The following is a 21,220-nucleotide window of genomic DNA, read 5'->3' on the forward strand; positions in this document are numbered from 1 at the left end:
GCTCGCTGGGTGAGGGAAGCTTGGCAGCGAACAAGCAGATTTAGAGCTGTTCTCTTCCTCTCTCTGGCTCTGAGGGAGTTTCTCCTCTGCATCTCCTCATGTTTCAATTTAGCACCGGTGTGTTGTGCTGGGCGAGAGCCACCAGCAGGCAGGGCTGCTCTTCTCTTTCCCACCAGGGCATCAACCTGTCCGGGGGGCAGCGGCAGCGGGTGAGCCTGGCGCGGGCGGTGTACAGCGGCGCCGACATCTACCTGCTGGACGATCCTCTCTCCGCCGTCGACTCGCACGTGGCCAAGCACATCTTTGACAAAGTCATTGGGCCGGATGGGGTCCTTAAAGGCAAAGTAAGCTGGCATTTAGATCTACAGCTGCACACAGCCAGCCCCGCTGCTGGGGAGCCGCAGGGCTCTTTGCCAGCGAGGCTGGAGTGCTGAATCATCGCTGGGTGCTGCACTTAGCTGGCAGCCTGGGCACCTTTTTCCCACTGCTCAGGCTCTACAGAGAGCTGCTGCCTGGGCACACCCAGGAGTGATGGGATCTAGTCAGGACATGTGGAGGCAGAAACCTGCTCTGTGCTTTAAAATCCCTGCTGTGAGATCTCCAAGAACAAATGTTTGCAGAAACTTGTGGCGGTTGTCAGCTTGGTCCTGCTTGTCACCGAGAGACAGGGCGGTGAGAGTCTGTCACAGCTGCCTTTGCAGAGGGCGTTGGCAGTGTGTGTCCAAGTTGTGGCCTTGCTGCTTCCCCTTCCGTTCTTGCTTTGATCTTCTAAGGTTATTTCAGAGTTCAAAAGGGAAAGCCTTCAAGGAACATCAGCAGAAGGGAAAAGGGGAATGATAATTCAGTTGGTTGACTTCCCTCTGTGGCTATTTCAGCCTGCAGCAGGAAGCACACAGTCAATGTCCATGTTTCCAAGCTGCTGTGACTGACAAGGACAGAGCACTTCACTTGGACGTGGTCGTGCCCAGCGACACGGTGGTGTGGGGGCCGCTGGGCAGTGCTGCTCCTCACAGTGCCAGCTGACAGCTGTGGGCTTTTGCTCTTTTTCATCCTGTCCAGACCCGAGTTCTGGTGACCCATGGCATCGGCTTCCTGCCTCAGGTTGACCACATCATTGTCCTGGTAGATGGCAAAATCTCTGAAATGGGATCCTACCAAGACCTCTTGAAACAAAACAAGGCCTTTGCGGAGTTCCTGCGCAACTATGCGCTGGAGGAGGACATCGAGGAGGATGAGCCAACAGGTACAGTGCTGCTGCTCCTTCAGGCCTGCCCTTCTCTGTCCCCCAGAGCACAGCTGTTTGCTCTGTGTGCAGTGTCCCTGCTTCCTCCCAACAGCCCAGTGCTGGCCCTTCTGCACTACAGGAAAGTTATTGCCTGAGGCCAGAGCTGTGTCATTCCTTGACTGGCTCCACAAATCCCTGTCAAAATTTCGTGTGACTTGTCCTAAAAAAAGGCAATTCTGTGTTAGAAATTACCTTAGAGCTGGGAATTTATTTCACAACTAGCAAGGCCAACGTCAGCAGGAAAGCAGAGCAGCCAAGAACACCCTGGGCTTGCTGTCAGAGCAGCTACCCAGATGATTCTCTGCTTGTTGGGTTTTTCATGCAGCCAAGTTCAAGGCACGTTGCTGTTCAGCTGGCTGCTGGGCTGCTTTTCACTTGGTTTGGTTCTGGTAGGATGATAGAAGATGAACGCCTCTTGGTAGCTGCTTCCTCTGTGTGACAGCCTTCCCACGCTCTGCTGGCAGCACTGCTACCCTCCAGCCAGGCAGAGGGACACGCCGGGTGTCTTCAGCAGAGGCTTCCAGGAGCTCTGACATGACTCTCCCATCCCATGATCATGCCTAGAGCATGCCCTAGAAGTGAATTCAGCTAGAACCAGCTGTAACACAATTGCTTGGCGTTGCTGATGCACTGAAGGGATGCAATGCCAGTGTATTTGGCAGCCAGCCTGACTCACAAGGTCCTTGCTGTTTGGCCAGGAGAAGGGATGCAAGCAGAGCTCTGGGGGACTTTACACTCTGTGATTTCCTGCTGCAGTGCTGTCTTTCATGCCTCTTGCTTTGTGTAACCCCCTTTTCTGTGCCTTCTGCTTCGCTCAGCAGCAAACTTGAGGTGTGATCTTGTCTTGCAGTGCTGGAGGATGAAGTCCTGCTAGCTGAGGACACTGTCAGCATCCACACCGACCTTGCAGACAATGAGCCAGTGTCGAGTGAGGCCCGCAAGCAGTTCCTTAGGTAAGCACAGGGCTGATGTGCTCCTAGTCTGTGTCAGAACACATCTGCAGGTGTCACTCACATGCTTCTCTTTCTGAGCTTTAGCTTCCTCTTGCAAATGAGTTGGTTTAGTGTCCCTTTGAAGGCAAGAGTGAAAGAATGTGCAAAGAGCAGCAAATACCTATTCCTGCAGCGCTCCTCTTAAGCCATGTCTTGGAGCAGCTCTGGTTCCCAGGTGACACCACTGTACGCATTGTACCCACACCACCCTCAGCTGCTGGCAGCTGGTGAAAAATAAGCACTTTGCATTGTGCCTTTCCATTGGGCATCAGGAAACCTTTCATGCCCATACCCACAGATGTTGTCCTGGCACTGGGGTGCAAGCAGAGAAGCTTAGGGGGATGGCTTTGAAGTGTCTGTCTTGTGATGAAGTCTGTGAAGGCCTTCACCAAGGAGCCCAGGCCCTGCCACAGCCTCTGCCAGGTTCTGTACTTCTGGTGTCACCAAATGCTCAGAGGGGTGGCAGCAGCACCCCTAGCTCTGAGGAAGTCTGATGTGGGAGCACAGTAGAGGAGCTGGGAAGAGGTGCAAGCTGCTGCATCCCTGCCCTGCCCTGGCACAGCCACAAGATGCCCTTTCTCTCCTAATGCCTCTTTTTTGACTAGGCAACTCAGTGTCGTTTCTGCTGAGGGGGGAGAATGTCCCAACAAAATGTCAACCAAACGAAGAGTCTGTGAGAAGAGGCCAGCAGAGCCCCCTCTGCCAAGGAAGAGCCCCAGCGAGAAGCTTGTGCAGGCTGAGACCACTGAAACTGGCAGAGTATGCTTGGGCTCCCTCCTGTCTCTCCTGGGAAAATGAGTTTTTCTTTTCACATTTGGTGCAGTTCTGTTACACATGGTCTGTAAGTCCTGGCTGCAGGCTGCAGGTAGTACTTTGGTGGCCACTGTCACTCAGATTTGGGGTTTTGGCAGAGGATTCTGTACCTGGCAAGGCCTAAGTGTTTAGGGAAAGCATTAATATAAAAATTCCCTTCCAGCTGCTGCCAGAGCCCCCTGAGCCCACGCAGCACAGTGCTGCACAGCCCTGCCTTTGACTGCAGAGCTGTCAGCGCTCCGGCGTTCCCAACCTGGCTGCTGGTGATGCCAGCTGCAGCAGCAGCGCTTTGCTGACCTGCAGCAGTGGGCAGGAGCCAGCTGCCTGCCAGCAGATCTGTTCTGCCACCCCACCCTCCAGAGCATTTTCTTGCTGGTACAGAAGGGGCTGTTCTTCTCCTGAGCAAGGCCAGGGGGGTGAGATGGGAAGAGAGAATGAGAAGAGGGGGAAACAAGAGCAATGGGACAGAAAGCAGCAGTGGCTGGAATAGGAGCATGGAGGATTTGTGAAAGAAAGCCCTTCCCTGTGCTTCAGAAGGCTCAGGGTGTCCTGTGCACCCTGTCCCTGCTGGCAGCTCTTTCTGGGGGCTGTTTTAACTTTCAGGTCCCCAGTCAACTGCACGTGGTCCTTTCATTATTCCTTCTTCAGACAGTGGGTTTTGCCCTTAGTCTCTGTTTCTTTTGCTTCTCTGCCTTTTGGCACTACCTTAGAGACATCTTTCCTTTCTTTGCCACAAGCATCCCCTGTTTATGGGCCTGTCGGGAGGCACCAGTATTTGGTACCTCATTTCAGCTGCTGTAAAGACACCTGCAGGGAGACACACTCAGCACTTTTCCCGAGTAGGCCGTTTAAAGCAGCCCTGAGCTCACTCTGCCTGCCAAGCTGCTGCTTCTGCCCCAAGCCCTTGGCTCAAGTCCCTGTTCCCCTTGCTGCTGTTTGATCAGCCTCTTTGCTTACTTTTTGAACATTGCCTTTCTCTAGCACAGTCCTAAACCCTAACCCCCCTCAAACTAACAAAATACAGCTCCTTAAAATAGAGGAGAAGACCATTTCAGAGAAGCTTCTGACTTGCTTCGCAAGTCCTCACCTCGAGGTGGAGCTCAGGCAGCTGAACTTTCCCCGTGGTACATTAGTTTGGGCGGTTTAGAGCTCAGCAGCTCCTCTCGGTGTAAGCCCCTGAGCGTTCTGTACCGAGCAGCTGTGGTGTGTGGTTCGCAGGTGAAGCTCTCTGTGTTCTGGCAGTACATGAAGGCTGTCAGCCCCGTCCTTTCTCTGCTGATTTGCTTCCTCTACTGCTGCCAAAACGCTGCTGCCATTGGGGCCAACGTGTGGCTCAGCGACTGGACCAACGAGCCGGTGGTAAACGGGACCCAGCACAACACAGCCATGCGCATTGGCGTCTACGCTGCCTTGGGCCTCCTGCAAGGTGAGGCCAGCAGGGCGCCGCAGTGTTTAGGAGAGGACTCGGGTGGGAAGAACGTGGCACCAGTGGCTGACGGCCCAGAATTGCTCCCTGCATCCTATCCCAGTGGAGGGAGGTGACTCAACCTGGAGCTGCAAAGACTGAGCTCTGCCCAACATTTGTGATTTTGTTGTGAAGCTCCTGGGGGGTTGGACAGGAGCTATGGAGACTTGGGAGAAGGGAGCTGGAGAGAGAGCATGAAAAGGTAGGTGCAGAAGAGACAGGAGGGCTGGGGTGAAGCTGTAGCATTAGGACTTCACAGGGAGCTTGAAGAGAGCTGGAGGAAGGTGTTGTGAATGCAGACAGCAGAGCAAGTCCTACAGGACATGCCCCAGTGCCCTAGGCTGAGGTGCTGAGGTGCATGGTCAGAGCAGAAGCTGGCCGAGGGAGGAAAGCTGCTGGCACAGCAGAAGCCACCGAGAGCCAGAGCCGCCGGCTGGGAGCGTCTCTTCACAGGGTGACTTGTCTCCTCCTCACTGCCAGGCCTCATAGTCCTCATCTCCTCCTTCATCCTGGCCATGGGGGGCATCAACGCAGCCCGGACGCTGCACGTGGCGCTGCTGGACAACAAATTTCAGACCCCCCAGTCCTTCTACGACACCACCCCCACAGGCCGCATCATCAACCGCTTCTCCAAGGACATCTACGTCATCGATGAGGTCATCCCACAGACTGTCCTGATGGCCCTGGGGACCTTCTTTAACTCCTTGTCCACCCTGGTTGTCATTTTGGCAAGCACCCTGCTCTTCGCCGTGGTGGTTGTTCCCTTGGCCCTCCTCTACTTCTTCGTTCAGGTAACTGGGGCAGCAGCTGCCTGCCCTGCCAGGACCCTGCCCTCATCTTTGTCTTTCTGCTGAGGAAAATGGGGGAGAATTGAAGTATCTGAATTGCAACCCGAACTATCTGCAGTAAATTCATGTCTGTGCAAGCAAACTGCTCCTTAGTCCTCGGCAAGGCACTGCGAGCCGTGGGCACAGGCTGAGCAGACACAGTGCTGGCTCACTGCTAGGCGGTAACGAAGAGCTACTGCTAGCAGAGCTGCATCGCACCCCCTATGCCCCGTGTGCCCTGTGTGTGAGTGGCACACCCTGTGCCCTGTGTGCCCTGTGTGTGACACCCCCTGTGCCCGCTGGGCGTGTGTGTGAGGTGCTGCTGAGCTTTGCTGGCCCTGAGGAGGAGGAGTTCAGATGTTCCAAAAGACAGCATTGATATTACTGACTTCTGAGCAAAGCCGCAGGTTGTTTGCCATGCTGCAGAGCTGATCGTGGAGGTGCAGATTCTCCTTCCGTTGCCCTGAAAAGTGAAGCTGCTGCAGATGGATTCATTTTGTTGGGTTGCTTCAAAAGGGACAGAGAAATGCAGCTTAGAGCCTGCAGAGCCCCAGAGCTCTTCCATGACGCACAGAGGTTTTGGAAGGTTGAAGCTCAGCAGCAGCAATCTGCTATGAACCTTATCTCGACGTAGGGGCTCAGGCTCGGCTAACAAAGCTCCCTGTGCCTTTCGCTTTCTCCCACCCGCGGCAGCGGTTCTATGTGGCCACCTCCCGCCAGCTGAAGCGTCTGGAGTCCGTCAGCAGATCTCCCATCTACTCGCACTTCTCAGAGACGGTGTCGGGGGCCACGGTCATCAGAGCCTACGGAAGGGTGAAGTCCTTCATAGACATCAGTGACCTGAAGGTGGACGAGAACCAGAGGAGTTACTACCCTGGCTTAGTGGCAAACAGGTACCGCGGGACACGGCCTTGCCCTCCCCCCTCGCTGTGTTTGCATCCCTGCCCCAAGGTCCCCCTGCTGACCTCTGCCCTCCCCACCAGGTGGCTGGGGATCCGAGTGGAGTTCGTGGGGAACTGCGTTGTCCTCTTCGCTGCCCTCTTTGCCGTGGTTGGGAGGAGCACGCTGAACGCTGGCCTGGTGGGGCTGTCGGTGTCCTACGCGCTGCAGGTGTGTGGGGCTGGGGGTGCTGCAGAAGCCAGCAGTGCTGAGGTGCTTGATAAAGCTGCAGTTAACAAGGAAAGCAGAAAAATGAGCGGTGGGACATCTGGAAACAGTGCAGACTTGCCCTGAACGCTGACAGACCACCATCAAGCCCATGTGAAGCAGGACGTCAGCGTACTTTGGGAGCATCAAGGCTGTGCTGCACACTAGTATCCTCAGCAGCATGCAGGAAGCTCAGGAAGCACCAAGTGCACCCACCCAGAACAGGTCCTTTGGCCATGTCCTGCATCATGCCTGACAGCAGTGGATCAGTGATCCAGGTGATCACAGGCAGAGCAGCTGGGTTCATGAACAGACACAATACAGTGTGCTTAGCCATGCTGTGGGCAGATGAGCAGTTGTGAAAGCCTCCCCCTTGCCAAGAGCTTTTGAGACCCCAGGGGTGTGCTGGATTGCTGATGGCAGCTCTCCAGCAGAGCTGTGACTGGGGCAATGACTCCAAATCGCCTTCCCTGAGAGGCCCACTTGTTAAATCAGCATGGCAGGCACCACTGCCCCTGTGCTGCTTCGTGCAAGCATCTGATCCTCTGCAGGCTTCTTGTCCCAGTAACTGCATCGCCTTCCAGTAACTGCACTGCCCTGGCACCAGCAGTAGTGAGTCCTTTCTGAATGTCAGTGTGAATTGGTGATGTGTTCACTACTGTGAAATCTGTCCTCCCTCTCTGATGTTTTATTCCTTGTCTTCTCCAAGGTGGTCATGTCTCTGAACTGGATGGTCCGAATGGCTTCTGACCTGGAGAATAACATTGTGGCTGTCGAGAGGATAAAAGAGTATTCAGAAACTGAAACAGAGGTCAGCTCCTGAGCTGCAGCCACCCTCACCCACTGGTGTGCAGGGCTCCAACGCACAAGTTCATGTGGTCTCAGCTCTCCAGAGGCAGCTTCTGCCCTGTGTGTTCACCTGAACAAATGCCACACTCTGCACTGTAAATTTATGCCACCACAGTTCCATATTAGTGCTGCTGCTGTGCAGTCCGTGCTTGGCATCTCATTTTCTGCTACTGTCAGTGGCTGTAGCACAAAAGAAATGAGTTTTACCATCAGAGTGGTGCTCCCGTGGGCTTTTGAAGGGTTCGATGGTTGATCCTACCTGCGTGTCTGGAGCTGTGACCCTGCTGCTGAGCACAGCTGCCCTTGCCCAGCAGGCTCTGCACATCTGCAGGAGGGTTTCTGCTTAATCATCTTAACCAGTCCTCATCTCCCAGGAGAGAGGAACATCTCCAGCAACACTGCACTGCTGAATCCAGGAAAAGCCTCCAATCATCCACCTTGGCTGCCAAGGACTTCAAAAAGGGGCAGATGGAGCTGTGCTGGGAAGTTTCCTGCTCTGTGGGCACACTGGGTGTATGTGGTGGGAGACTATAGCTAGAAAACAGGATCCGAGGAGAGCTGCAGGGCATGGTTCTGAAAGTATTGAGTCTGGGAGCTGGGCAAGGGGCATGAGATGTGTTAGAAGCCAGACCCTGAGTTGACTCGAGACAGGCAGGATTGTCTTAAGGTTAACAGGAAACATGGCAATTCCTGTCCTCTGAGGAGTTGGCCCTGCAGGCTCAGATCTGTTCCCTGTGAACATCACAACCAAGGTCAAAGTGAGTGGGCACTTCAGGGCCCGCAGGTTTCCCCCTGCTGTGACACAGTTGTTTGATGGTGGAGATCTGATGTCTCAGATCTATTTCTATTTCATCTCACCAATGCTAATGCTGTTGTCTGCTGCAGCAATTTTTTCCTAAACTACATGAGGCTTTTCTGATTCTGTTTTCCTCAGGCCCCCTGGGTCATTGAGGGCAAGAGCCCCCCCAAGGATTGGCCATCCAAGGGACAGCTGGAGTTTGTGAATTACTCAGTGAGGTACAGGAAGGGCCTGGACCTGGTGCTGAAGGGGATAAACCTCCAAGTGCATGGTGGAGAAAAGGTGAGTTACCATCGAGTTCTTTGCTAGAACTTTGCTTTGGGCCTCCAGTGACAGCAGGCAGTGCAGGACAGGGTCTGCCGGCACACTTGCCTTGCTGCTGGATGCCTGCTCAGGCTGGCATTGCAGGAGCCAGCAGTGGCAACCATGCTGTCAGTGTGCCAGCATCCTCCAGACTGGGAGCAATAGGACATGGGATGTTCTGGATGTTCAGAGTTAGATTGGCAGCAGGCTCGCTGCTGCACTCCATGCAGGAGGCACCAGTGGCACAAATTCAGTGGAAGTGCTTTTCTGAAGCAGTCCAGATGGGAGAAGGAATTCTGGCTTTTTCCCTCTGCTCTCTGGCTTTTTGTGTGGCACTGCTCACATGGAAGGAGATGTTCTTTGCTTCCCTAATCTAGAAGTTGTCTTTGATCTTGGACATGGGCTACTTCACTTGGAAGTTCTGGGGTTTGCTGGTCATGGAGCAATTGACATGGGAAAGTTGCCCCTGTAGCAGGCTGCTGTCCAAGGAGAGTTGTCCTTAGACTACAGGGGGTGGCACCACCTCCTGGAACGGAGACTTGTGCTCCTGTGCCCTCTGATTGCCCTCTGCAAAGCCTTTTCTTGTCCTTGAGATGTTGGACTCCTAATGTGGGTACCTCAGCTAACCCCTTGGAGTCCCCTAGGCTGGCTCTAGGTCCAGACCTTCACATGGAGTGTCACCCAAATGAGAGGAATAGCACCACAGGAGATCCAGCAGGACACAGCTCCCCAGGGAAGGATGGGTGCATTTTGGTTCAGAATCACACAATGGCTGGAAGGGACCTTAAAGGCCATCCAATTCCAGCCCATGTCCCACTAGCCCAGGGTGCTCAAAGCCACATTGAGCCTGGGCTTAAACGTTTCCAGGGATGAGGTGTCCACAGCTTGTCTGGGCAACCTGTTCTAGTGTCTCACCACCCTCATAGCAAGGATCTTCCTACAGTCCAGCCTAAAATCTCCCCTGCTCTAGTTTCAGACCTTTGTCCCTTGTCCTGTCATCACAGGCTCTGTAAATGTCCCTGCCAAAGGTGTCAAACAGGACCAGTCCCAGTGCTGACTCCTGAGGGCCTCTGCTCCTCACTGGTCTGCAGCTGGACTCTGAGCTGTTAGTGTCACACCTTGTGGCAAACCACTCAGAGGGCTCTTGAGGGTTCGCTGGGGCTCTGTTTGGGTTTGGGCTGGCATTAACTGGATGCTTTATTGTTTAACCTGTGCTCTGCTGCAGATTGGCATCGTTGGCAGGACTGGAGCAGGAAAGTCCTCCATGACACTCTGTCTCTTTAGGATCCTGGAAGCTGTGAAAGGGGAGATCAGAATTGATGGTGTGAACATTTCAGAGATTGGTCTCCACGACCTTCGTTCCAGGCTAACAATTATTCCTCAGGTACTGTTTCTGTGCATCACAGTGAGGAAATACTCCAGCAGCTTAGCAAGCCATCACTAATGGCTTATGCCCCGTGGAAAACGCCTTGTGACGCCCAGAGATCTGCTCCAGAAACCCAAACCGTGGGTTAAGTAGTCCTGCCCTGCCATTTTATGAGCAGATGCTGGTTGGTAAAACAGGATTTAGAACAAACCATCTTTACAGGTGGGATTTGAGTTTTAAGTGGGTGCAACATGATGTGATTTCAGCGTGGATGGGCCTGGGAGGTGGCCAAGATGCAATGCAATGGAGCCTCAGAAGCAGGTACTCGCAACAGCTGAAACTCTTCTCTAATGAACTTTGGGTTTATATCCAGGATCCTGTTCTCTTTTCTGGGACGTTGAGAATGAACCTGGACCCATTTAATAAGTATTCAGATGAGGAAATATGGAAAGCTCTTGAACTGTCTCATCTGAAGAGGTTTGTCAGCAGTCAGCCATCCATGTTGGACTATGAATGCTCAGAAGGTGGAGAAAACCTCAGGTAAGGAATGCTTGGACCATGCTGAGCTTTTCTTCAGCACCTGAGCAGGGGTTTGCTCTGCAGTGGGTTGTCTGAAACGATTTAGTCACCTGTTGTTGTTTCAGAACAACCATAAAAGCTCAAATGTTTGCCCAGAGTTCTGCCTCTGACACAAATGATCTGGTTGCCTGCTGCTGGGGAGGATTTCTCCCAAACTACAAACTTGTCTTACCAGTAAAGAAAGAAATCTCAGGGTTGTGGAGTGTTAGGAACAGATAATCCCTTCAGCATGGTTTGGCAGAAAGGGAAATGCCAGGGCAACGTCAGGCTGCTGTGTCTAAATGGACACCCCAGCAGCATTTGTCCATTGCTGTCTGAAGGACCTAAGGCTTGAATGGGGATGGTGAAATGCTGCACTCTGAGAGCTGTGATGGCTCCTGAGGCTGTTCTGGAGCCCAGAGATGCACATAGTGAATCTTCAGCTCCATCCTCGTCCTGCAGAGAGGGGTGGAAGCATGGGATGCCCCCGAACTGCTGGGGTCTTGACGGCAGGAAGGACTTGCAGCCTCAGAGCACTTTGTTTAGTTAGTTCCCCCTTTTTTCAAGTTTGCTGTGCTCTGGTTCCCCTGTGTGTGCTCTTGGAAGCTCGGGCAGGAGCTCTGCAGCCAGTGGCTCCCCTGGTGTTGATCACGGCGCTAGAGAGACGTTTGGTGGCTGTCAGCACTGGGGTAGGCAGGAGGGGCAGGCAGATGCTAGAGGAGCTGTGCGATGCTGCAGTGGCTGTGGAGCAGCACTGTGGGTTTGGTTGGGTAGCACTAGCTGCTGAGTGGCCCCGAGCAGGGGGCAGGAGGGGCAGAGTCCCTCCCGTGTGCAGCCCTGTCTCTGTTGGCAGCGTGGGCCAAAGGCAGCTGGTCTGCCTGGCCAGAGCCCTGCTCCGCAAGACCAAGGTGCTGGTCCTGGACGAGGCGACGGCAGCCGTGGACCTGGAGACCGACGACCTCATCCAGAGCACCATCAGGAGCCAGTTCGAGGACTGCACGGTGCTGACCATCGCACACAGGCTGAACACCATCATGGATTACACCAGGTGGGGACCCGCTGCGGGCGGCAGGCAGTGCTTGGCGGGGCCTGCTTTGTCTCTGGGTAGCCACGTGTGGGCCTGGCAAGGAGCCATAAAAGGGATTTCACTTTTCCTGGAGGAATTCTTCACCACCACCCTCTGTTTTTCACAGGATTCTTGTTCTAGACAACGGGACCGTGGCTGAATTTGATACTCCCAGCAACCTTATAGAGTCCAAGGGCATCTTCTACGGCATGGCTAAAGATGCTGGACTAGCGTGAGAAGATCTCTGGGGCTTGGGAGTGTTCTTTACTCCTGCTGACTTGCCTCCAAAGTGACTTGTGAATGTACTGTAACTTACAAACCAGGTTTTGTACTAAACTTGTGGCGTGTGACCCAGAGTCCTTCACAACTTAAGGGCCAGAAAGTGATTTTTATACTTTTTAATATTTTCTATGCACATGAAGTATTTCTGTACTTGCTTTTTTCCTGAGGAATGACAAACCTCCTGCCAAGAAAACATTGTGTGCAGGGCAGTGTGTGCTGTGTGCAGGTTTATGCTCAGTACATTATGTTAACGGTACCAAGTACAAAGGCTTGTGTGTTTCCTGCATGAGGATCCATGGGGTTTGAGGAGCACCAGGTACAGAAATGCTCCCTGGAATGCGCAGGCAGCAGCCAGCATTTGTGCAAGACAATCGCTGACATCAGAGCCACAACCCAGTGGCTGAGCTTTCTTCTGGTGGGTCTGACTGGCTAAGCCTGGCACTTTCATGGGTCCAGCTAGTGTCTAGAGAGCTGGTACCTCCCCCTGAGCTGTTCTGCATGCCAGGGAGCAGGCGATGGGCAGAGTGTGAGGCGAGGCAGAAGGATTGTTTGGTTCTTATGCAGGAGTCAGTGCACCCCTGTCAGTGTGCTGCAGCACCCAGACACCGTCAGCGGCTCAGCTCTGCCTGCCAGCGCCTTTCGGAGAGGGGTTTTTTCGTGCCCAGATGTGCTGCTGTGGCCTTCGGCGGCCGAGGCGCAGTGCCGGCGCTCGGCGCACGTTGGATTCGGGCTGAGGAGCGGCACTGGCGCGGGCAGGCTGGCAGAGGGCTCCCTCTCGTGTGCTGAGCGCCTTGCTGCCGCAGCTCCCCTCCGCAGGGGCACTGGAAGCCAGAGGGAGCAGGGCTGAGCTGGCGGCCGATTTCTCTCGTCCCGCTGCAGCACAGCTGCTGCTCCGCCTGCCCGGGGTTGCGAGGGAGGAGATGGGCTGCGGGGGGGTTCCTCGCTCCAGGCACAGGAAGCCATCAGCAGTCAGGTCCAGGTCAGGGGTCCCCAGGCGCTCCCTGCTCAGTCTGCTGCTTTACAAGCAGGACACGTCCCTCTCGCAGCTCACTGCGGCTGAAAACTCCTGGACAAGCCCATGAGGTCCTCTGGTGGAGGAAAAGGCAGGGAAATGGGGTCCTGCCTGATGTCTGCTGTTTGCCTTTTGCTGTCCTGCTGGAATTCTGCTAGTTCACAGGCAATGCTGCTCCAGCTGGGCCAAGAGAGCAGAACTCCTCCTCAAACCCAAGGAACTGAGTACTAAAATTCTAAGAAATGAGACAAACTCCAGCTCTTGAGTACTTTCAACTTATTTATTACAGAATTTCACTGCAAATAGTTGTATAATGCTGAATGTTAAGGAGCAGACCCATTGCATAGGAACATCAGAATTGAGTCTCAGCCCAGAGGCCCCCGGCCACTGCACTGCTTTCTTTTCACACAGCAACTTTAAAGGGCCAAGATGCAATCTTTGTGCTTTTGAAAGGAGAAACTTAAAGCAGCATAGGAGAAATGTCAACACAGCAACAGCTGCAGATGTCAGCACTCTGGGCAGACGATGGCAGCAGAGGTTTTGGTAGAGAGCATGTTTATGGTTTGGACAACTCCTATCACTTTTCATTTTCAACCTGAGAAATAGGGAAAAGTGTAAACAGGGATTAAGAAACCACAGGTATTAAGTCACTTAACAGTATTTAAACTAGACATAGTTTTGTGCTTCTGCCACAGATTTAAACCCTTCTTTTTTTTCCTTCAAAATAAGACACGCCTGAAACTGAGTGGCCCAGGAGTGAAAGGCAAGGGGCTGAGCACAAATGTGGCTGGGCTTTGTGGCAGGGTCTTTAGCTTCAGTACCTAACCAACCATTCCAGCAGTTGAAGTGAGCCTTTCCCTGAGAGCTGCTCACTCTGCAATGTTGCAAGGTTCATTTTTTGTAGGAACACATTGCATCATCAGGCAGCTCTGCCAGTGCTTCCTTGGCATTCAGCTACCTCCAGGGCAGACTTGTTAGTCTGCCGTGAAGATGCTGTCACTGTGCAGAACAGCTTCAGTTCCTTTCAAGGTTAGCAAAGCAGATTTTATCACAGCATTAGCCCTTATAGACACTGTGTGAAATGCCATTTGAAAACAAGAGCCACAAATGCTCTGTGCTAGTCTCTAACAGTTAGTATGTAAGCTCTGATGCCTTCTTCTTGTAGCCTCCCTGCTCGGGAAGTGCTGGTGCTCTGAAAAGGAAGCTTCGGTCACACGCTGTCAGAACAAGCTCCAGCTCCTGGAAATCCTGCAGCCTTGCCACGTCCTTGTCCTTGAAATAAACACAAGTTGTTAGGTGATAACCCAGCTCCTCAGCTCTGCAAAGGTGAGTTCAGACAGGCTCACTCTGACACGGGTGTGCCCTACCCATAAAGGTAACAGTTCCTTACAGCACGCTGGCAAGCAGGTGCCCTGCTGCTCCTTGTGCCTGCTCTGGGCTCCTGCTTGGCTGCTCACCCCAGCCTGTTTCCTGAGGCAATGCCACACTGATAGCCAGTGCACATGCTTAGTGGAATTACACTCGGGAAGAGCTACTGCATGTCCCACCGGCTTCTCCTTTTCTTCCTCTTGGTGATTCTTAGAAGCTAATGAATTGATTCCTCCATCTACCCACAAAGACTCGGTGAGTAGCAGCCCACCAGCATCAAGCTGGATTTGGAAAGGCCTTCAAAGAACAGTGGAAGACACTCTCCCACCTTACAGCTTGAGCTCTGGCCCTTTTGCATCAGTTTAAGGAACAGTAAATGTCCCACAGTCCTAACCAGAGAGCCCAAGGTCATTAGAGCTGGAAATAAAAGCACCCCTCTCAACAACCACCTAAGCTGGCAAATGACAGAACTGCTGCAGTCTCCTTTCACTTCTTGACTCACAAAGTCATCCTCTAGCCATTGCAGATGGGATGCAGTGAGGTCTGTTAATCTCACCCTAATGAGATCAGCTCCGTGGCTGATGCCTGCAACACTCCAAAGGGATCCGAGTGTGACAAAGGTCAGAGATGAAGCAGTGCCACAGGTCAGCAGGTCTGGTCTCTGCTGCACAGGTCAAGGCCACTGAGTCCTGCACTCACAATGGTTTTGAAAGCCCTGTCTGTGTTTTGACAGGACTGCACACTCCTCAGTGGATGTGCAGAGCTCCCTGAGGACTGCAGGCCTGTGATGTACTGCGCCCAGTTCAGGAGCTGTGGAGAGCTCAAATATTGACTGGCTCAACACCAGATGTTATGAAATGATCAAGAAATTTGAGGCTAAAAAAACCAAATTAAAGAACTGCTAAGTGCTGGAAGCTGAAATGAGGCATTTTTGGCTGGAGGCTTTGGTTGTTTTTTTCTAACATGGCCCTGTGCAGGTGGCCAACGAATGGTTCATCTTTGACGGCAACCTAAACCTCTTTTGTGTAAGTTCACTTGGCAAGGGAGAGTCCTTACCTTCCTCAGCAGCGTATTGGGTAACTTCCTGACCTTCTGCACATGCTCCGGGTTGATGCCCAGCTCACAGCAGCTCACTCGGAGCAGCTCCTTGTAGGTTAGCTCTTGCCTGTCCAGTTCAATTTCAATGAAGTCATTTTCTCTAAGATTGGGGTTTTGTATTCTGACCTTTAGCACCAGTTCTGTTAGAAGTAAAAAAGTATATTAACAGGCAGATGTATAAACGACTTGACAAAGAAATCGCTCTGCTAACTTCCAAACACTGCTGTGTTCCATGGACCTTATCTGCATCAGTTGTACCAATGCAGGAACCCGAACCTGTACAAGCACAGTTTGGCTTCCACCAGCCTACATGCAAACACCATCACAAACCTAATCTTTGTGTGTGTGAGGTGCAAGCCTTTTTGCAAGTGCTCCTCTCGCTGGATTGAAGCTGCCTTCAAAGCAGATGATACTGGTTATCTGTGTCCTGAGCAACCCAAGGTGGCTTTCACTGGTTCAGTGATTCTTTAGGCCATCAGTTAACTTCCCATTGCTAATTCATGGCATGACAACATCTTTTATTTCCAGGATGATATTTGTGGAATCATATCATGGTAGGCCTAAGCAGGCCGAAGTAGGCTTATACCTGTCCTGGCTTGCCCAGACATGTTCTTCTGCTCTCCTCCTTCAGTTTTGGGAAGAAGAAACTGCGGGAAACAGGACAAAGAACCTGGAGCCACTGAGTCTAAGGACTCTAGCCTGCCTGGACTTGTTTACATCCTGTGGTAAACAAGGTACACCCACTTAGCTTGTGCCTGCCTTGTGCAAGGCCTATGCTTTTCCCAAATTTGGGTAAAGCCTATGGCTTCACCTAATCACAGAATCAAGCAGGTTGGAAGAGACCTCCAAGCTCATCCAGCCCAACCTATCGCCCAGCCCTGGCCAATCAACCAGACTATGGCACTAAGTGCCTCATGCAGTCTTGGCTTCAACACCTCCAGGAACAGCGACTCCTCCACCTCCCTGGGCAGGGCAGCCCATTCCAATGCCAGTCATTCTCTCTGTCAAGAACTTCCTCCTAACATCCAGCCTGAGCCTGCCCTGGCACAACTTGAGGCTGTGTCCCCTTGTTCTGTTGCTGATTGCCTGGGAGAAGAGACCAACCCCACCTGGCTACAACCTCTCTTCAGGTAGTTATAGACAGCAATGAGGTCTAATATGGTCAAGCTTGGCTAACTGCCATTCTGACTGGCTATTCTGCCATTGTATTCATGCTTGGTGCTTGCTACTGCCTGCCACCATTGCTCTCTACCTCTGGTGGTGACTCTGCCATTGCCTTCTGCCTTTGCTAAACTATAAGTTAGCTCTCCTGAACTGCCTGGAAACTCCATTGCTTCAAGTTTGCCAGGAAGAGTCTTTAAATGCCTTCACGCGATCAGCCTGCTTAGCCAGCGTGACATCATGCTGAGACTGCACGCTGCAAGACCTCTTGCCTGCATCTGCCACGACGGGAAGTCCTGGAGATACACAGATCGTCCAGAGAAACCAGGATAAAGCCAGAGACTGTCTCCTTTTCCCAGCACTCTGTGAAGCCTGGGAAGAACCAGAAGCCTCAGTGGCTGACAAGACCAACAGAATTCCCTGAAAGTGTTTGGGCGCTGTCTGAAGCTGTAGCCAGCCTTGCGAGTTGGGAGGTAATATTTAGTGAGTAAATACTTAAAGCCTCTTGCAATTCACCATTGCCTTCTGCCATAGGCAGAGAGGAGCTACTTGAGCCCCCCCAGCGGACAGGTGGTGTACTGACCGCAGGAACCTTCTCTTCCAGTTCAACTCATGTTTACCTACTTTTGCTAGTTATTTCTGGATCTAGTTATTGGCAGTGTAATATATCCACGGCCATGTGAAGAACCCATTATGATTAACATCAGTGGTCAGGGGTGGTGAGAGTTCTAATATCAAAATTAATAAGCACTATTAATCTTGGGACTCGCAATCACTTAATTACCCTCCATATCAAATGACAAAATGACAGGCTGCATGGTAATTGACACTCAAGTTCCAGGTTTCCCTCTCTGGGCACAAGGTGGCCCTGCAAGCATGACTGATGCCAACAGCTCACCTCAGGCCCATGCAGTCTGTGCCCTGTGAGGCTCTCTCTGGAGCTCACTGCCTGCCCACCCCTGTTCTTTCACTTGTGCTTGGAGCATGCTGTCTAGAGCACTGGACTGCTCTGGTGTCTGTGTGCTCTTACAGCACCTGAGACCAACAGCAAGTGTTTTCAGCACCATTTTAATCCCCGTTCCAGCAGCATTAGGCTATCTGCCTTGTTACTGCCCTTGTTCCCACAGGAACCTGCAGTGCTCTGAACCCACATAACCCTGACCAGTCTATCCTCACCCTTCATGATGACAAAAGTTCTAAGACAAAGAGAGGAGAGACTTTCACTTTACCTTGCATATTAAGTGGAAAAGTTCCTGTGAAGAACAGCGGCTGGAATGCTGGCACAGGCCCCAGGCAGGAGCTGTTCTCTTGCTGAGGTATGGACTGGGTTGATCCAGCTGGTGAAGGAGGACTTCTCCAAGACACTGAGCCCTGGTAAAGTGGACCTCTCTGGAGGACAGGTTTTGCATGTGGTGGTGCAGCACAGCCTCTGGGCAGCGACGGTGCGTCCCCAACAGCAGCTGCCTGGGCAGCTGCACTCCCAGGCTGCAGCGCTGCACGTGTGCCAGGCTGCACAGCAGGCAGGGAGGAGGAGCTGGCATCGTAGGGGTCCAAGTGGGAGATGCTCCCATTGACAGCAGGGTCTGGAATGCTGTCACTCATGCTGTTATAAATGTAAGGGAAAGGGGGGTGGGCCAGGTAATTGGGAATGATTGGCAGATCTGGTTCTTTCTTTAGGTCTGGGAGCTCATCACCTTCCACTGCAAAACAAACAGAACAGCCCCTACAGAGCAACCAGAGCAGCCCAACATGGCTTCTGTTGCTGATTCTTCTGGCCACCAGGTAACTTCTCGTGGCTAATACATGGCATCAGAACAGCTCTTATTTCCAGAAAGAAATTCTGAACTGAAACTGTAATTTCAGATTTGCCTCTCTGGGCAGGCAAAATGCAGATGCAGGCACAGCTGATCACAGAGCAGCTCACCTCAAGAGCTCCTCAGTCTCCAGGACTACACAGCAATTGCTGCTCCTGCACTGCAGAGATTTTTTTTTGTATTTTTTTAATCTTTGTTTTGTTTTAAGGAGGAGGAAGCACAGAGTTCAAAGCAGGACAGGAGAAAATATGAATCCAGAAGCACTAGGGCTTTGTGCTCAGGTGCTGAAGCAGAGTGAACACAAAAGCAGCCTGACTCTAGTCATTCTGGGGGATGCTGCAGTGTTGGTGGTTTGGTTTAATCTGCAGCCAGCAGGTTGCAACATGGTCTCTGATGGCATAATGCTGTCATCTTCATAATATATAAGGCAGTGAAAAACAAAGGGCAATGTGCTGTTGGATATTAAGGCAGATGACAAAGGGAGAAGAATGCGCAGTACTGGGAGAGCTGGAACATCACCATTTCAACAGCTGGGAGACAATGACAACAAAAGCAGAGAAGGGGTGCAAAGAGGAGGAACAGTTGTGAATCTACTACATTTCGCATGACTTATCACCTCGCAGCAGAGTAGGCTTTGCTGCTGAAACAGCTACAAAGCAAGCTAAAAAGGCTCTGACAGTGTTCTCTAATGAGCTGTTTCTCCAGGCTGCTAATTTTCCATTTATCCAGCACTCTGCCTAAGCTCCACAGATCCTCAGGAAAACTGGAGCCGTTCAGATGAAGGCTTTGTACAAATCTAAGTGACTTTCTCCTGTTGCCCTTCTGAAAAGAGGAAGCTGCACCTGTGACTGCAGCTGCAGTGACAGTGTCACTGTCACTGCCTCCATCCGGGCCCTTGCAACATTTAGGAAAAGGCTTGGGTAGCTGGGTATGGAATTTGTTGGTATTTCTCTTTCTTAGGCTTTGATTCCTCACTAAGCAAACACCCTAGAAACTCAGCTGCTGTGCAAAGACAGACATGGCAAATAAAGCTTGGCCCCTCCATGCTTTAAGCTGCCTGCTGCTGCAGCGGGGCAGTCGTGGGGCACAGCCAGCAGGTTTCACTTACCTCCCAGCATCCTCCTGATCTCGCTCTTGGACGTCAGATGGGCTGGCCTCTCTCCCTTCTTGGTGAGGATCTCCCTGTCAGCACCGGCGTGCAGCAGGTGAGCCACCACTGCAGCGTGGTTCCGTTTGCATGCCCAGTGCAGGCAGGTCCTGCACATGGGAGATGGGAACACCCTTTGGAATCCTAAATTGCAACAGACTGATTTCCGCCCATCCTTGCTGCCTGAGAGAAAAACAAAGCCTTGTGCATGTCTAACATCAAAGAGGTTTTAACTGCAGTGTCCTCTGGAACCTGGCAGCGGGCTTGGAGTCCACGCTGGCACCTGCTGCTGCAGTCTGCCCTGGCTCTAGTGCTCCTGCCACCAAGTTACCCCGGCAGCGTCTGTAAAGGTCAGCATCTCTTCAGCTTGACATCACTTGTCCAACCCTTCTGGGAAAATACATACAGAAAGAAGGCTTTTGTGTGGTATTTTAAGCTTTGAAAGAGTGAGTTGCAGTTAAAGCACTTGTCTGTGTACACTCTTTGGTCACTGCTGCCAGCATGGGGCCTTGCCCTGTTTGCAAAGTATCTCTGAAACACAGAGTGCAGTTTCTAAGCACAGACTGATTTCTGTGAGTCGGCTCTCTTGTGTTTTTACAAGCTCCAGTCTTTGAACCTCAAGCTGCAACTGTCCCATGCTTCTGAAAGCCAACAGTTGAGAAGCTGAGCTCTGTGCCTGGTAGCTCTCCTCCTGGTTTTAATTACAACTTCAAGAGTAGAATTTAGGGAGCCTTGGAAGATGCCTGAGCACTCCCTGTACGTCCTGCTCCAGGCACACTGTGTGCTCACCTATGGACCTGTGCAAGTGCCCAGCACAGAGGGATCTCAGGTTTGCTGCTGGCAGATGCTATCAGCATGAGATGGCAAACCCGACGTGTTTCTTATCCCCCTGAAACTGCCTGCAATTCCCCGCTTCAAAGGCAAACTCGGCTTCAGCCCCGACTGAAGAGTCGCTGAAAGGCACTTAGACACGAACGCGCGGTCCCGGGCTGCCACCAGACCCGTGAAATAGACCTCAAAACAGCCTGTCGCCCCGCGGAGAAGCGAGCAGCGCCGGGGACGAGCCGGGTGTGGGGGGGTGGTATGTGTGTGATGCTGCCCCCGGCAGTGCCGGTAGCTGCGCAGGGACCGGGCAGCGGCTCTGCCTCTGAAGGGCGGCGTCCTTCGGCAGCGGAGCGGACCCGGGAAGCAGCCCCCTTACCAGCCGTTGACTTCGTTCTGGGAGTTGGGGCTGACCCCCAGCTCCAGCAGCCGCCGCACCTCCTCCGCGTCCCCCAGCGCCGCCGCCTCCCGCAGCCGCTCCTGCCGCTCCCGCTCCGCGGCCGCAGCCGCCATCTCGCCGCAGCCCGCGGCCGCCCCCGGGCCGGAGCCAGCTCTCATCTCCCCGCCGCGGAGCCGGGACAGCGCGGCCGCTGCGGCGCCACCCCACGGCTGCGGGCCGGCTCCGCCGGGGGACCCTATTCCCGGTGACAACTTGGGCCCGGCCATCGCGTTCCGGCTCTCTACCGGCCACAGGGGCCCACAGCGCCTCTGCCCGGGGACTTACCGGCCACCGCCGGGTGCGGGACGTCCCGGGGAGACCGGGAGGTGATTTGATGCGCTCACACTTGCATAACAAGCAGCGTCTCCTGCCCTGCTGTTTGCTCCTGCGGGCTCTAGATCCGTGCAGTCATTCTGTCCAGGATTTTCTTCCGCCCTTCTCATCGAAATCTGTTATTCCACCCCAAAAAACTACAGACCGGCGTCTGCCTGCAGATCAGCCAGGCACTACAGGTAGCTCCTGCATCGTGCAGCGGTCGTTCCGAGAGCTGGGGTTTGTCATTGTGGCTTTGCCCTAAAGCAAGTGACAGGAGAGAGGAGCTGTAAGGA

General features: G+C 53.0%; 2 protein-coding genes across 6 annotated transcripts in view; one reads left to right on the forward strand and one right to left on the reverse strand.

The window, feature by feature from the left end:
- The window catches only part of ABCC3 (ATP binding cassette subfamily C member 3), a 44,446-nt gene extending 32,428 nt beyond the window's left edge, over positions 1–12,018 (forward strand). For 3 of the 5 annotated variants that reach the window (XM_064150467.1, XM_064150468.1, XM_064150469.1), the window contains 14 exons: positions 177–344; positions 1,060–1,243; positions 2,136–2,238; positions 2,883–3,036; positions 4,309–4,516; positions 5,036–5,346; positions 6,076–6,275; positions 6,366–6,492; positions 7,238–7,339; positions 8,312–8,458; positions 9,705–9,863; positions 10,219–10,385; positions 11,257–11,451; positions 11,597–12,018. In XM_064150467.1, coding sequence (XP_064006537.1) covers positions 177–344; positions 1,060–1,243; positions 2,136–2,238; positions 2,883–3,036; positions 4,309–4,516; positions 5,036–5,346; positions 6,076–6,275; positions 6,366–6,492; positions 7,238–7,339; positions 8,312–8,458; positions 9,705–9,863; positions 10,219–10,385; positions 11,257–11,451; positions 11,597–11,705 — 2,334 coding nt within the window. In that variant the 3' untranslated portion in view covers positions 11,706–12,018. Of the gene's footprint in view, positions 1–176; positions 345–1,059; positions 1,244–2,135; positions 2,239–2,882; positions 3,037–4,308; positions 4,517–5,035; positions 5,347–6,075; positions 6,276–6,365; positions 6,493–7,237; positions 7,340–8,311; positions 8,459–9,704; positions 9,864–10,218; positions 10,386–11,256; positions 11,452–11,596 lie in introns of those variants that run through there. The other 2 variants (XR_010303912.1, XM_064150471.1) reach the window with 2 other exon arrangements.
- A 1,181-nt stretch (positions 12,019–13,199) lies between these two features.
- Positions 13,200–20,782, reverse strand: ANKRD40 (ankyrin repeat domain 40). The gene is made up of 5 exons (XM_064150483.1): positions 20,553–20,782; positions 19,313–19,461; positions 17,620–18,090; positions 15,188–15,369; positions 13,200–14,035 (listed from the first exon to the last, which is right to left on the reverse strand). Exons 1-5 carry the CDS (start codon positions 20,729–20,731, stop codon positions 13,895–13,897), a joined length of 1,122 nt encoding a protein of 373 aa, XP_064006553.1. The 5' UTR covers positions 20,732–20,782; the 3' UTR covers positions 13,200–13,894.
- Positions 20,783–21,220: the final 438 nt, after the last annotated feature.

This window comes from Pogoniulus pusillus, chromosome 11 (assembly GCF_015220805.1).
Source record: "Pogoniulus pusillus isolate bPogPus1 chromosome 11, bPogPus1.pri, whole genome shotgun sequence".
NCBI lineage: Eukaryota > Metazoa > Chordata > Aves > Piciformes > Lybiidae > Pogoniulus > Pogoniulus pusillus.

Excerpts from the sequence above, each read along its gene's own strand:
- ANKRD40 (XM_064150483.1), bottom strand. The coding sequence starts at position 20,731 with ATGAGAGCTGGCTCCGGCCCGGGGGCGGCCGCGGGCTGCGGCGAGATG. Across the intron at positions 19,462-20,552 it reads CAGAACGAAGTCAACGGCTG|GACCTGCCTGCACTGGGCAT; the intron begins GTAAGGGGGCTG and ends TCCCATGTGCAG. Across the intron at positions 18,091-19,312 it reads GATCAGGAGGATGCTGGGAG|TGGAAGGTGATGAGCTCCCA; the intron begins GTAAGTGAAACC and ends TTTGTTTTGCAG.